Source organism: Choloepus didactylus, chromosome 8 (genome assembly GCF_015220235.1).
Source record: "Choloepus didactylus isolate mChoDid1 chromosome 8, mChoDid1.pri, whole genome shotgun sequence".
Taxonomy (NCBI): Eukaryota; Metazoa; Chordata; class Mammalia; order Pilosa; family Megalonychidae; genus Choloepus; species Choloepus didactylus.
Genome location: NC_051314.1, coordinates 113,511,037 through 113,527,062, shown reverse-complemented (window position 1 = coordinate 113,527,062; position 16,026 = coordinate 113,511,037). Strand labels below are relative to the sequence as shown.

The following is a 16,026-nucleotide window of genomic DNA, read 5'->3' as shown; positions in this document are numbered from 1 at the left end:
ACTGCAAAAGTGGAAGCATTATTTGAAAAAAGTTGTGATTATTTGAATAATTCAAAGAAAGATTTCCCCAACTTATTTTTTGTTCTCCAACAAAAAATAAATTTATATGGCATTTTAGGAGAAAACTACTATTGGTCTAGTCTGCTTAAGAATCTGTGAGGCTCTTTCTTTAGCTTATAGAAGAAATTTTAAGAAGTTAAGTTCTTTGTACAGTCCCAACAACCTAATGAGATGAGGAACACAGATTTTATAACTTGCCCAAGTTCACACAGCTCGTAAGAGGTCCTGGGTCTAGACATGGCCTTAAGTACTGTATTGCCTATTTGTGTAGTTAAAAACATTGACCAGGGAGGTTTAATTAAAATAGTATAAGTAAATGGCTCTTTTAATTTTCAACCTGTGTCTTTCGCAGACAGTAGCTTGTGGATATGAGTTCATTTATATATCTGCACCTTGTCTGCATTTGTAATATAGGAAGAGTTAGATATGTAGCCTAGATCTTTCTTAAGACTTGATGAATTATAAAAGTTAACTTTTTAAGTGTTGTAGTTCAGTCTTCAGGGCAATGAAGACTCATTAACATTTTACTTATTTAATCTGACAATTTTCGTGTCTCTGACTTGCTTTCTGATTTTCATTTATATTTTGAGTTTCTAGAAAGGTGAAGTGTTACCAGTTGAACACTAAGTTTTTGAAAGGGTAGTATTTTTCAGTGAAAACATTTATTAGTTCATTTCTAAATTATAAAATATTTGTCATTACTTTTTATATAAGTACTGAGTGGATGAATCAGATTTTTTGCCTTGAAATTTTTATTTTGAAATACTTTCAAACTTAAAGGACAGTTACAGAAATAATACAAACCCCACACAGAGAGCTCTAACATACCCTTACCCTCCTCTCAGATTCCCAGAGCCACCAGTTTTAACATTTTGTCACATTTGCTATATCATTGTATCTATTCATCCTTCCATCTATCAGTCCATTTTCTGAATGCTTGAGTATAGGTTGTATACATGATGTTGCTTAAAACTAAATATGGTTACATACATTTCTTAAGAACAAGGATATTCACTTATGTTACCACGTAAGTGTGGTGGAAATTTGACATTGATAGAAAGCTTGCAGTTTATATTCCAATTTTTTCATGTATCTCAATTTCCTTTGAGCCTTTTCTCTCTTGCTAGTTCCCATCTAAGATCATTTATTGCATTTAATTGTGATTGTCTCTGTAGTTGCTCTTCTGTTTTATTTTTTTAATTGAAGGAACATATATGCAGCATAAATGTTTCTATCTCAGCCACTTTCAAGCATACCACAGCCACAATATTGATCACATTCACAATATGGCAGTATTTTCATTACCTTCCATTTCTAAAACTTTCCCATCTCAAAACAGAAACTGTACACCCATTACACATTAATTCCCCATTTCCCTTGTTCCCTGCTCTGGCAACCTGTACTCTTAATTTCTGTCTCTATGAGCTTGATATGCTCCAGTATCATCTTTGTAGTTTTCATGGGGCTTAAATTTAACATCCTGAATCTATCACAAGATTGTTTGCTTTTGATATCAACTTCACTTCAATAGTTTATGTAATTTATATTCCTGTACACCTCTGTCCCCCCACCTTTATGTAGTTCTTGTCACAAATTATTTGTTTATACAGTATGAGTCCCAAACCACTGATTTATCATTACATTTTATGCATTCACCTTTTAGATCCTGTAGGTAGTACAAAGGGAATTTACAACCCAAAATTCCAATAGTACTGGCATTTATATTTACCCATGTCATTACCCTCACTGGAGACCTTTATTTCTTCATGTGGCTCCTATCTATTGTCCTGTCCTTTCTACTTTCAGAACTCTATTTAGTCTAGTTTGTAGGGCTGATCTAGTGATGACAAACTCTCTCAGGATTTGTTTATCTGGAAATGTCTTAATCTTGCCCTCATTATTGAAAAACTTTTGTTGGATGTAGAATTCTTGGCTGGCAATTTTTTGCTTTCAGCACTTTAAATATGTCATCCCTCTATCTTCTTGCCTCCATGGTCTCTGATGAGTAATTGGCCCTTAATTTTATTGAGGCTCCCTTGTATGTGACGTGTTGCTTCTCTTTTGAAGCTTTCAGAATTCTCTGTTTATCTTTGGCATTAGACAGTTTGATTTTAATATTTATCCTGTTTGGAGTTTGTTGAGTGTTTTTGATATGTATATTTGTGTCTGTTAAATTTAGGGAGTTTTCAGCCTTTATTTCTTTGAATATTTTCTCTATACCTTTTTTTCTGGGACTCTCTCAGTGCATGTATTGGTACGCTTGATGGTGTCCCACAGATTCCTCAGTCTCTGTTTTTTATTCATTCTTCTTTCTACTCCTCAGACTGAACGATTTCGCTTGTTTCATCTTCTGGTTCTTGATACTTTCTTCTGCCAGCTTTAATCTGCTGTTGAACCCCTCTAGGGAATTTTTAATTTCTGTTTCTATGGTCTTCACCTCTGTTTGGTTCCTTTTCATAATTTCCCTCTTTTTATTGTTTTCTTTGTGTTCATCCATCATTTTCCTGATTTTCTTTAGTTCTTCGTCCATGTTTTCCTTTATCTCTTTGAGCATATTTAGGACCATTTTTTAAAAGTGTTTGTCTGCATATATCCCAGGTCTTATTGATGTTTCTAGTTCTTTAATCTTCTCTTTTGCCTGGGTCATTGTTTCCTGTTTCTTTGTGTTTGTAATCTCTTGATGAATTTTGGACATTTTGGTATTTTAATGTGTTATCACTGGAATTTAGACATTGAGGCATCTGTTCCTCAAGCCTTGTGATTCAGCTAGTATTACGGCAGCTTTTCTTGGGTGCCAGGGACTAACAAAACACACGCACGCACACACAAAAACACGAGAGTGTAAAGGAAAACACCTTTCCTATTCCTTGCAGATTGATCTGTGCAAGTGCTGTCCTTCAGGCCTTACGCGTACAAGTTTGGAGAATAGTTGAAGACCAAAGCAAAAGGGCATTGTTGATCCTTCTTGTTTTGGCCATGTGTATGTGCTCGTGGAATTCCCCATTCTGAATGTCCCCTCACACTCTGGGCACTGCACTGTTTGTCCTGCAGTCAGCAATCCCTTGCCCCAGGCAGCACTTCTTGACTGCTCTCCCACGGGCTTCTGTAGGAGACCTTGTTCTGTGGGAGAGCTCGGTAAGCCTGCCTTCCAACATGCAGGGTAAGTTCTAGGATGGTGAGTGCCTGAGGCCACTTAGACAGATTGGACCAGACATACTTCCTGCACGAGGGACACTCTCCTCCCTCCAGAACTAGGACCACTGCGGAGCTGCTGAGGGTGGGAGAGGTACCTTCCAGGGCTCCATGAGATCCTACTGCTTAAGTAGCCTTTTTCTTGGTTTGGTTCTGGTGAAGTCCTTTAACTGTTCTCTGTAGCTTTGAGAAAGATGTTTCTGCCAGTTCTTCCTGGTTCAAAACTTTTGTGAGGGGATGAATGAAGCCCTGAAGCATCTCCACCATCTTGATCATGGCAGCCTCCTCAAGGGGTTTTAAAATATAAATGGTGTTCCTCTTCTGTCAGCTTCCCAGAAACTTATCATCAATCCTGAGATTTACTGTGGTGCATTTCCCCAGAAATGAGAAAAATTCCAGGGACTGGTGTTGCCGAATCTTCCATTTTTCTGCATGAGGAATAAAGGAGTGAGGCAGCACGAAGAAGGAAAAAGGATTAAAGGTTTGTTTTAGCAAAGGGATACAAATAAGAAGAAGCCAAAAGAAGAATGCATAGGGAGAGGTCTGGGAGGGTCTCTGAAAGGCAAGTTTCCATGTTCTCTCCACATGGAGTCAGAATACATCACCCTCCTAGCACAGAGAAGTATCGTCTCAATCATGGAAGCTCATCAGACGTGGAGTGTCTTGAGTTTACGTGAGGTCTCATTACGTAGGCATGCTTGATGGACTCGGTGTTCACATGGTTGAACTCAATCTGCAGCCCCCCTCCAGTAATAGATTTTTTAGAAGTCTAAAATTTATCTTGGAAATTAGTTCCTTAAACATATGGTGTTCTTCACTACCATAAACATTTTTTGTCGTAAATGTGCCTACTGAAATCATATATAATCAAATCATTTTCATGATTTGACATCAGCTTTTTAAAGAACCTTCAAATATGTGATTGCTTCTATATAAAATGGGGATTGTCCTTCATAGATTTTTCTAAATAGCATCTTCACATATAGACATTTTTCTGGAAATCTTTTTTAAGGTGAAAGATAACTCCTCATAGTGTAATCGTATTGGAGTAGAATGTTGCTATTATTAGTCTTTTTGAAGATAATTGCTTATTGATCTCTTAAACTGGATGAAAAATGTGGGTAGAGTAATCTTAAAGGCCAATAGACTAGAACTGAGAAACAAATTTAAAGTAATGTGCACAGTACATGGTAGTGACATAACAATGCAGGCTACTTGTTTTCCATGGGCTATATTTCATCATTATTGCGTGAAGTCCCCTTTGGCCAATTTAGTGAATGCTGCTAGGTCTTAGGAAAAAAATCTTTTGTCTTTATTCAGGGAAATAATTGTGGGTTTAGAGAATAGTTTTTTTTCTTGATTAGAAAAATCCATTTTAGCTTTTAAAATTTAGAGTGATAATAGCTTATAATTACAATAATAATAATCATATTTTGATTTTGGGTAATGATTTTTTAGTGGGTTCCCAATTACTTTTTTATGATTATTTCAATGTGATAAAGCCATATATTTTACTTGCCTTAAAAATCCTACTTAAATTTGTCACTATAAAAATTATATGAACAGTTACAATGTGTAAGACCCTAGCTAAGCTAGTTTTGGGAGCTTACTTTAAATGAGATTTATAGGTGATTCATAGTATGAAATATTAAGGGAGCAGAATTCTTTCTACCTTAGGTGAATAGAATGGTCTTAGGGAAATTTAATTTGAGAGAGAGAGAGAGAGAGAGAGTGTGTGTGTGTGTGTGTGTGTGTGTGTATGTAATAAAATAGGCACTTTCTTTCCTTTACTTTTTTTTCTAATTGTCTCTGAATTTAAAGACCTAAAAGACCAAAGCAGATCAGAAAGCAAAACCAGGGGGACCGTACAGAAAACTGATGTGGTCTAAATTCCTTAATCCTGCTTAAGACTAGTTTCATGGCAGTATTTGTCCTTCATAAATAAAAAGTAAAGTGACTGTGCCTTTGTCCCTGGAATGAATATTTGGAGTTGGATTTTATGTTGAAGTTGTTGGCTTTTATCTGTTTAAATGGCCTAAGTTCTAAATTTGGGACACATTCTACCAGAAGATATTGTTGCTTTCTGTTATTGACCTTGAGTTAATTTTTTATTAAGCAAATTGACTTATAGGAATCAGATTTAAAGATGTCACATTATATATAAATATTAAATACCCGTGTGCGTGCACGCGCGCTCTATGGATGTACAGAACGAAAGAAACTTCTGCTTGTGTAGTATGGACACTAAATGAAACTGAGTCAGTTATTTTGATGTAGATTATAGACTGCATTTCATTATTATTTAAATCAGTAATTTACTCACATTTCTCCCTTGAATGTATAGGAGTGTGGCAGTTAAATTGTTTAGCATTACTGTTTTGCACCTCGGAGTTGTGTGGGACTTGGGGCAAGTTACATAATTTTTTTTTTTTTTTGTCTCAGTTTCTCTGTCTGTAAGATGAGGAGACTAATAGTACCCATCTCTTAGAGATCTGTCAAGCTGGCATCTCTTTCAAGCTCTGTGTACTTTGTTCACTGGATCCCTTCAACATGGCCACTTCAGGGGAGCCATATTTCTTATATGTCAGTTCAGGGCTCCCAAGCTTTGTATCTTGGGGGGGGCGGTGAGTGGGGGGACAGTTGAAAGTTAAGTTGCTTTTTATGACCTAGCATTGGAAGTTTTGTGGTATCACTTTTGTGTTAGTCACAGGCCTATTCAAATTCAAGGGGAGAAATCATCCTACCTCTTGATGAAAGAGTGTCTGTGGCCCATAAAAGGATGGAGGATGGGATATGTTTGTCTGGCCATCTTTGGAAAACACATTCTGACATGAGCGTATGTAGAACAGTGAGGACATATAGTAAACAACAAGTATTAGCTGTTAATTTAAAGGGTGGCAACTCAGCTTTAAATAAAGTACCTTACATTTCTGGTATGTTACATATTTGATATAGTAAGTTACATATGATAGTCTTTTTTTTTTTCCCTCAACAGACTGTCATAAGATGTAATAGGCAGGCAGTATGTTTATTTTGAAATACCTGTTTCTGTTAACTGGTTGAGTTAAGCTTACAATTACTCTGTCCATGCCTAGATCAGAGAGCAGGATACATAATTATAATCCATTCCAACAAAAGGAATTTTTGTTGGAATGGTATGGAAAATTTAGGTAGAGTTTTCACTCTTAAAGTTGTAGAATACCATCTATACAACTTTAGACTTCAAAATTTAGGATCTTAAATGCTTTGTACTTCATTCTAGTAGTGAGTGTGAATTTTATTACAGATGAAAGGATCATCAACTATTAGTCACAGGATTGCTTACTTTGTTAAAAAAATAAAGAATGCCCTCTGTATGGGTGTGTTTACTTACAATTTGATTAAGATGCTTTGAAAAACCATTTATACTTGTTTCTACCCAAAGCTAAAAAATGTCTTAGTTTGCCACGGTTGTTTAAAAAAGTACCACAGACTTGTTGGCTTAAACAACAGGAACTTGTCTCTTAGTTTTGGAGTCTAGACGTCTAAAATCAGGGTGTCGCTAGGATCATACTTTTACTGTAGCATTCCTGGTGGTGGTTTGTCAGCAGTCTGTAACTCAGTGTTTACCTCAGTCACGTGGCTGTCTGTCTCCTGTGTCCAAATTTCCTCTTTTTATAAGGACTCCAGTCATACTGGGTTAAGGACCAATCTGATTCAGCTTGGCCTCACTTAACTAATAGTGTCTTCAAAGATCCAAATGGATTCAGATATACAGGATCAGAGGTTAGGACTTTTAACTTGTCTTTGGCGGGCTGTGTGTGAGATTCAATCCATGAAGTTACCAATTCTAAATTAAAGTAAGTTTTAAATACTCACTGTGACCCTCTATTAAATATCCTTTACTAACCAGTAGAATTTTTGTCTCTGTATATCTCCTGTTACATTCTTCATTCTGTATGGAAAAACATGTTCCTTTCTTGAAAAATTACAATTATGGAATACTTTTAAAAAAATAATTAAGGTATAAAGTTTGAATTGAAGAATTGCTAAAGATTATGTATTTTTCATTGTTAGAAAAAAATGAAAAAGCCTTGATCTGTTAGAGATTAGGGTGGTTCTTATGTGGAACCTCAGATTAAATATATTTATAACTTCTAGATCCTGAAGAAAAGTGGTTAGATTTCTTAATCATCCTGGTTTTCTACTATATTCTTTTTATGTTTATGGTGCATTATATCCTTTCGATCACTTTACTGTATATAATATAGCTCAGTGATTTCTAACTTTTTAATGTAAAAGTGTTATCCATTTCACTGTTAGTAATTGGCAGTTTTGATGTTGGTTACTGAGAAAATATACAATCTTAATAAATTTATGAACTTTTAGTAATGGATGAAACTTTTCCTAGTGAATGTTTATATGTAACTTCAATGCATATGACACATTAAAATTGTATTTCATTAGAATTTATTTTATATGTTTGAAATTTTAACATAAATTTATAAAATCAGCCAATAAGAACAGTATGGCATTTCAGATGAATTTAAATTTGAAATAGGAGTATGTGGTTGACACGGCTTTAACATTTTTAAAAAATTCTAGTTTGGTTGTTTAGTTTTAAAAATCTAATATGCAAATATAGGCAGTTTGTCTTACAGTCTCTGTGCACAGAGTAGTTCTTTCTCTCTAGAGCTGTGAAAGGGGATTATTGGTGTGGCTGTTTTATTTGAAAGACACCATTGCGTAATGACTTAATTGTCTTGACTTCATATCATAGATGCAAAATGACCAGAATCTCAAATTTAAACACTAAAACCCTAATATTGTATCATTTGACACATACCTGGTTAGTCCCAAAGAAGAGGAGGAAACATGCAGCAAGTAAATGTGAGTATTAGAATACTTTAAGGCATTAGATGTGTAATTCACAGGCATAATTTTATATGAAGTACACATGGAGGCCTAACTTAGGATGGGGAAACACCAGTGCGGAGCCTTACTAATCGTCAACAAATTTATAAGAAATTTTGAAATTCTTTTATTCTAATTTTTTTGAGAGTCAAGAATAAATTAAACTTTATTTGAAAGTATATACCCTTATCTCCTTCATGCCCTTGTGCTCAACCCTCCTTTAAAGTTAGACAGTTCATTGGCATAGAACCCATTTAAAAGGCAAGGGGGGAGAAGAGAGGGATCCATAGTTACTAAGGAAAAACTCCACAACAACATGAATTTCCTCACAGATACCTGAAGTGTGCAGGTTTAAGTCTTCCCGTAATCATTTGGCCATGGAGTAAATTTCAAATTCAACAGTTAATGTCAATGTAAAATCGGGCCAGACATCTTTGCAGAGGGCAGCCTCGGTTTCCTGCTTCAAAAGTGCCTGAAATGCTACTGGTGCTCATCATTGGCCTATGGTGCCAGACAGCCTTCTGCCCCATCTTCATGGGGCCCTCCTCCAGCCCCAAAGCCCTGCCACTGCTCCAACACAGCATGGCCACTACCACAGCCTCCTCTGTTGCTGGCCATGATGACCACATCCTCATTGCAGGAACATCAGAACCACAACCAGATCTCCGAGGGTGCCTTCAGCCACCAGATCAACTTGGAGCTCTATGTGTCTTAGGTCTGCCTATTGATACCTTACTAATTTGGCTGTGATGATATGGCTTTGAAGAACTTTGTCAGATATTTTCTTCACCAGTCTTACGAAGAGAGGGAACATACTGAGAAGCTTACAAAGCTGCAGAACCAACGAGATGCCCAAGAAACCAGAATGTGATGACAGGGAGAGCAACCTGAATGCATGGACTGTGCATTACACTTGGGGGATAAAGGGTGACAAAGTCACCCCTGGTAATGCACAAGCTGGACACTGATAAACACGACCCCCGTTTGGGTGACTTCACTGAGACTCATTACCTGAATGAGCAGGTAAAATCCATCAGTGAATTGGCTGACTACATAACCATCTTGTGCAAGATGGGGACGTGCGGAATCTGACTAAGCAGAGTATCTCTTTGACAAGGTGCAACCCTCCCCCACCCCAAAACAGTGATGACAGGAGTTATGCCTTAGGTTGGTCAACATGACAGTGCACATGTGTTGTGTTTGCATTTACCTTTTCTGTAAGTTGTATCAACATTACCATATTCTTTCATTTGTACCATTCCTCCAAATAAAGTAATTTGGTCCCCCCCCCATCAGAATATTCCAGGTAAGAAACATACACTTTGCAATCTGTTTCAGAGAAATATTCAGGCTTTGCTCCAGATGCAGTCTAGTCCAGATCAGTAGCTCTCAAAAACTTTTTGGTCTTAGGACTCCTCAGCTATCTTTATTTATTTTTATTTTTGTACATTTTTATTGTGAAATATAACATATACAGAAAAGTGATAACTTTCCAAGTATGATTTAAAAAGTAGTGAGCAAATTTCATTGAATGTTATGGGTTACAGTTCCACAGTTTTCATTTATTTCCTTATTGTGAAATATAACATATATACAGAAATGTGATAACTTTCAAAGTATAATTTAACAAGTAGCCATTGAGCAAATTTCTTACTATATGTTATAGTTCCACCATGTCAGTTATTTCCTTCTAGCTATTCTAGTACCCTAGAAACTACCAGATTATTTGTATAAAGATTCAGTGTTCATAATCTTTTGTTAAATTCTATCTTGTCTGTTGCTACCTCTTCCTCTAGCTTAATCACTTTCCTGATCTTCAGAGATGTCTAGGCAGTGATCACCCTAATTTGTTCATGTTGAAAAGGGGTGTTGACATTATAGGAAAGGGGGATGCATCTGGTTGATGTTCTTGAAGAAGCTGTTACCTCTGTGTTTTGGGATTTATCTGGTATAGGAACACTCTGGAGGATTTAAGTTTCTGAGAGAGAAAACTTAATGAGTGTTTAAAAAAACAAAACTTAGTGAGTGAATCTTTTAGAGAGTCTCAGATAGGCACCAGGGTATTCTTTAAGGGTTTTCGGAACTTCTGTTGATTTGGGCTTGTCACACTTTGACCATTTGGCATATCTCGCTGAAGCTTGCATAGGAGTAACCTCCAGGACAGCCTCTCAACTCTATTTGAAATCTCTTAGGCACCGAAACTTTATTTTGTTGCCCTTTTTTCCTCCTTTTGGTCAAAAAGACATTCTCAATCCATCGATGCCAGGGCCAGGCTCATTCCTGGGAGTTGTGTCCCAGGTTACCTGGGAGAGTCACTCCCCTGGGAATCATGTCCCAAGTAGGGGGATGGGTAATTATTTTATATGCAGAGTTGCGGTTAGAGAGAGAATGGTTACATCTGAGCAACAAAAGAGGTTCTCTGGAGGTGACTCCGAGGTGTAGTTATAGGTAGACTTAGCCTTCCCTTTACAGTCCTTGGCTGTCTTTAAAAATCATTCAGTAAACTAAAAAACTTTCTATTTATATAGTATATAGGCTATGTTTCTTACTCTTTTTGGTATTAGAAATTAAAACTGAGAACTTTAAAAAAACATGTTAATTTATTTTAATGTAATGACATGTTAATTTATTTTAATGTAATGAACCCATTCATGTTAACATATGCAACATTTTTACTGAAAAATAATGCTTCTAATGAAAAAGAATAGTGACTTTTTATGAATGTCTTTAATATCTGGTTTAACAGAAGATGGTTAAATTTTCTTGTCTGCTTCTGCATTCAGTCTGTTGCAGTAAAGTGCTTTGGTTGCACTATGTGAAGATCTGGCCTCATAGATATTTAGTTGGAAAAGGAAGGAGTATTTTAATAGCTTTTTAAGGTATTGTATGGCTATTTGATAATATTCTAAAACTTGACAAGTAGTAGTTTCTTAAAGGTTATTTGGCAATGTAGAATTTAAAACCATATCAATCAATGAATTTCTCTTATTCTGTTACATTAAGACCATGGTCTTCTCCTCCTCTATCCTAATGACATAAGCATCCACGTATTGTTTGCTGTGCTTGGCTTCCTTGCCATTTTGCAAGCAGATTGTTACAGTCAGCAACCCAGTTGGTCATGGTCACATCCATCAAGCACATTTTTGTCTGGAAATAATTTAAATTTTGAAAGATAGAGCTGTTGTATGGATGGATGAGTTGGCCCTTGAATTCCAAAAGGAGTGATTTTCATACAATTCATATTGTTGGACACTCTGGATATGGGGTGGGAAACTCTGAGCTGCCAGATAGTTTCTTAACAAGACCTTTAGAAAGGAGGAAAGGAGGGGATATTATATTGAAAATTTGTCATGTTCCTCCCTAAACATTGCTTTGAAATCTTTAATTGTGTGTGTATGTGTGTTTTAAACTTGTGGATTTTCTGTTGTCACGAACTTTGTATGCACATGCAGTGTACTTGTTAGTCCTGCACATACCATATGAGACATATTCTTTTCAGTCTCAATTGGGTGATAGTGAAAGAGTTCTTATATATTCTTCTACTCAAAATGTCACAACAGCATCGTCAGCTAGTGGGAGCTTGTTAAAAATGTATCTCTGGGCCCTCCCTAAACCTACTAAATCAGGTTCTACAATTAATAAGATCCCAGGTGATTTCATTTACATCATAAAGTTTGAAAAGCACTGCTTTAGATTATTGAAACTATCTGAATGCTGTAAGTGCTGTGTGTGGCTTAGGTTTTCTTCTAAATACCAGGGTTTTTGACATCTAGAGAGGCATCTAAGCAGTAACTGAGTAAAATATTTTAATATATATATGATCTAAGGAATATTGTGAGATCATGTGGATTGTTTTCATCTAGTGTTCTGATCATGTTGTCTAGACTATTATAGGAAGAAAGACATTGCTTTCTATGAAATCCATACCTGCTTAGGGTCTTGTCAGAATCAAAAGTTACTTGTAAGTTGTCTGCTTTGCCCCATCTGTTGGATTAGCACTGCATCAGACTTAAAACTAGAGAGGAACACTGATTCTAGCAAGGGTCTGGGGCCAAAGGTGAGCCTTAAGTTTCAGAGTTGGACACTTAATAGGGTTTGGAGGAGCCTGAGAGAGAGGTGCTGTGAAGCAGCACTTTGGGTAGGGGAAGTTCCATGAGGACATGTGTGAGCTTCCATGGATGGGTCTTGGCCTCTTGCTACGTCTGCCATTGCATTTGCAGCTCAGTTGACAGTGGTAGACAGAGTTCATGCTCTTAACACCTGCATTATGCTGTCCTTTTATGAGTAGCTTTATCCACATAAAGTATTGTTTTTCAAGTGAATTATATTGCACATAGGCTGGCTAAACAATGTTTAGTGTTCATTGATATATGGACTTTCCTTAAGCAAAAGTTCGTTAAGCGTTATGTAGACAGACTGTATATTTATAGTTCAGCGTAACACAAGTATATGAGTTTCTCTTGACCTTACGATACTTTGCCTAATTTAAAGAAACTGGATTGGGTTTCATTTTCATCTGATTTTGGGCTTTTTAGTAAAACCAGTATAGTCTCATTGTACAAAAGGTTACACAATGAAAGATGTTGCTCTCCATCCTAGTTTTCCTCTTGACAGCCACTGTTTTCTGTATCCTTCCAAAGATGTCTTTAGAGGATATCTGAATTGTCTCCCTCCCCACTTGGCTATGCAAATCATAACATTACTACCTTGAATCTTTGTTTTTATTTCACTTAACTATACCTTGGAGTTTGTATGACAATAGTTCACTGAGTTCTGTCTCTTTTCCTGAGGCTGTTTATTGTTGTGGTCTGATTGTTCATTTAAAATTAGTATTTGCCTTTGGAGTTAGTTTAGTTTCTAAGTATGTGCTTCACATTTGAAACATTTCCAAGTATATAACACAAGTGACAAGAAAAAGGAGGTAAACATTTCAGGGTTGGGAGCATTATGAAACTTCATATTTCTAGGTCTTATACCCACAAAGTATTCCTGCACCAACAAACTATACAAATAAATACAGATATAAAGGGCTGATTCCCATTTGAGGGTGTTATAGAGATTATGAAGTTTTATAATGAAGTTTTAGAGTTTCAATTTATAATCTATGCTGACTGGTAGGGAGTTAGCCAATGAAGTTAAATACTGAAGTGTCCTTTAAAGGAATCTGAGCTATTTTTCATAACTGAAACATCCTACGAAAACATTTTTGCTCACTTTAAAAACTGTGTGTTTGATATGAAACTCAAACCACTGTAGAGCTTAATACGTCAACATGATTCATGTTGTTAATTTTCTTAGGTGTGAGTAAAGTTGTAGTGGTTACGTAGGTGAATGTACTTATTTTCAGAAGGTACATGCTGAAATAATTGGGGTTGGAGAAAAAAATTACATATAACAAATAAGGTAATATGTTAATTGTTGAGTCCAGATTTTGAAATCTGGACTTACATGTGTGTTTGAAAATTTCCATGATAAAAATTGTGAGGGGGGTAGTTAATATAATTTTCATAATTTGACTACTGGTACGTCTTAAATTGCAAGCTGATATACCTTTTATTGAATTTAGTCTGAAGACATTTGTACTGTTAATACTTCAGTGACTGAAGCTACTTCCATGAAATTTATCTTTTAGGAAGATACTGAAAAAAGAATAAGTGAATTGCTTTTAAAATGAAGGCAAAAGTACAGTACATTTTATTAAGAACTGAAGTATTTTTTTTTTTTTTTTTGAAGTAAATAAAGGATCACTACTAATATGTGGTGATTGGTTTAGTAAATAAAAAGTTTTGGAATTGATTGACATATTCATTCTTTTTGGTAGAGAGGCAGTACTTAAAAAAATTTTTTTTTGGCAGCCAGGAAAAGACTTTCTATTTGGACTTTTGGTAAAATTAGATAGATTTTTTAGCACTAACTTTTTATCTATTCTCTTTTTTGTTTAGAAAGGAAAATACATTAAAATTTCCCAACTTCTTTAAGATGGAGAGAGGTAGGATGTGGTAGCAGTTGTATTCTTAGATTAGTGAATAGAAAAGAATTCAGGTCAACAAGTGATTTACAGAACTGTAATGATAATCTTTTGATTCTGAATTACAGCTGGAAACTGTTACTTTATAACTTTATCATTCATCTTAGAAAGAACTCTGGAAGGGATGAGATGTGGTAAGCTTGTATTGTGAGTGTGTGAGAGACTATGTGTGTGTGTGGTTTTCCGTAGGATATAGTATTGAGGAGTATAGCTGCCAAAAGTTGCTTAAATTATCCCGTATTTGATTTTGAGGTACTCTTAGTTTTTTGCCTTGACTTGTTCTTTATTGCCAACTAAATAATTTCAAAGCCGTGTTGTTTTCTAATGGAGAACATGGTTAGTGTGCTTTGTTCCTATAGAGCAGAATGTCAAGTGGTAATATAAATTAAGTATTTATAAGATCATATTCATGTTAGTGAATTTCTAGGAATAACACAGCCTTTTTTCTTCTTTTGTAGCATAAGCAGTACTATAATGGATGTAGACAGCACAATTTCCAGTGGGCGTTCAACTCCAGCAATGATGAATGGACAAGGAAGCACTACTTCTTCAAGCAAAAATATTGCCTATAATTGTTGTTGGGACCAGTGCCAGGCTTGCTTCAACTCTAGTCCTGATCTGGCAGATCACATCCGTTCCATACATGTAGATGGTCAGCGAGGAGGGGTTGGTTTTGCCATTTATTTTTTTTACTCCCTGTTTTCATTAGTTTTATTCATTTATAATTGTTAGGCTTTTTTTGCTGAATATAATTTGGGATTATTTTTACCTAAGCTTTTTTTTCAAAATTAGTGTTTTCTTTTAATTACTTCCCACGTACTTGATAGAATCTAGTGAAAATAGGACATATTTATTGGATTTTAATTTGCTCATAGGTATGTTATTTTGAAGAAATTACACTTGCTCTTTAATTAAATAGAATGGGAATGGGAACATTATAAATGAATACAAAATATTCCAAGGATTTAATGTTTTGAGTGGAGAATATTTAGGAATTGGTACTGTCTGGGTTTCTCTTGTGATATTGATCCTAAATTATCCTTGATGCTGAAATAAACTGGTACCAGGATTAGTATGCATTTCCACTAAATGACAGCCCTTACTCATTATTTGTGAGTGAGAATTGTGCATCTTTCCTAGGTCTTGTCAGAGCTGGTTTAGATGGAATGTTCTGATTAGTCAGTATTGACTTATACCCTCTTAGGAATACGTTTAATTCTGTCAGTTCACATGACTTTTATTGGGTGGTGAACAAAGAGCTGTGCAAATTAAGTGAGGCAAGGTGAAATGGACCAAAATAATACATTTTTTCAACTCTACTTAGGTTTGTCTCAGGTAGTTACCACTCAGTGCATATTCCAGAAATTAATGTTATACTGTAAGTACAGATAATTCATTAGGTCACACAGCTCCTGTCAGCCTGCCATCACATTTAAGGTACCCTGATACTAAAATTGGTTAAAAATCGCCATGATTTAAGTGGGTTTAAGTGAGTGGATGAGTAACTGTTTCCAAGGTTGTGTTGATATTTAGATTATAGAGTGTTGATCTTTTTTTTTTTTAAACATACAACTGTACAAGCTCCCCCTAACATTTAAACCAGGGATGTTACATTTGAAATTTCTTTTAAGAAATACTTGTCCTTGTCACAGTATGTTATAGTATGTCAGCCGTCTTTTGATTATGCATATTTGATAAGTAAATAGTCTCTTATTGGATTTAATATGTATGATATTTTAGAGGCCAATACAATGCTGGTCTTCCACATGGTCTATTAAGGAACTGTGCATATCATATCATATTTTTACTGCAAAACCTGGCTCAGTGATTAGGCTACTTTGATAACTCAGTCC

At 35.7% G+C, this 16,026-nt stretch overlaps 1 protein-coding gene across 1 annotated transcript in view; it reads left to right on the top strand.

Annotated features, from left to right (window-relative positions):
- Positions 1–16,026, top strand: part of AEBP2 (AE binding protein 2) — an 87,835-nt gene that overhangs the window by 8,822 nt on the left and 62,987 nt on the right. The window contains exon 2 of the mRNA XM_037845638.1: positions 14,632–14,839. Within this exon, the coding sequence (XP_037701566.1) occupies positions 14,632–14,839 (208 nt within the window). The remainder of the gene's footprint in view (positions 1–14,631; positions 14,840–16,026) is intronic.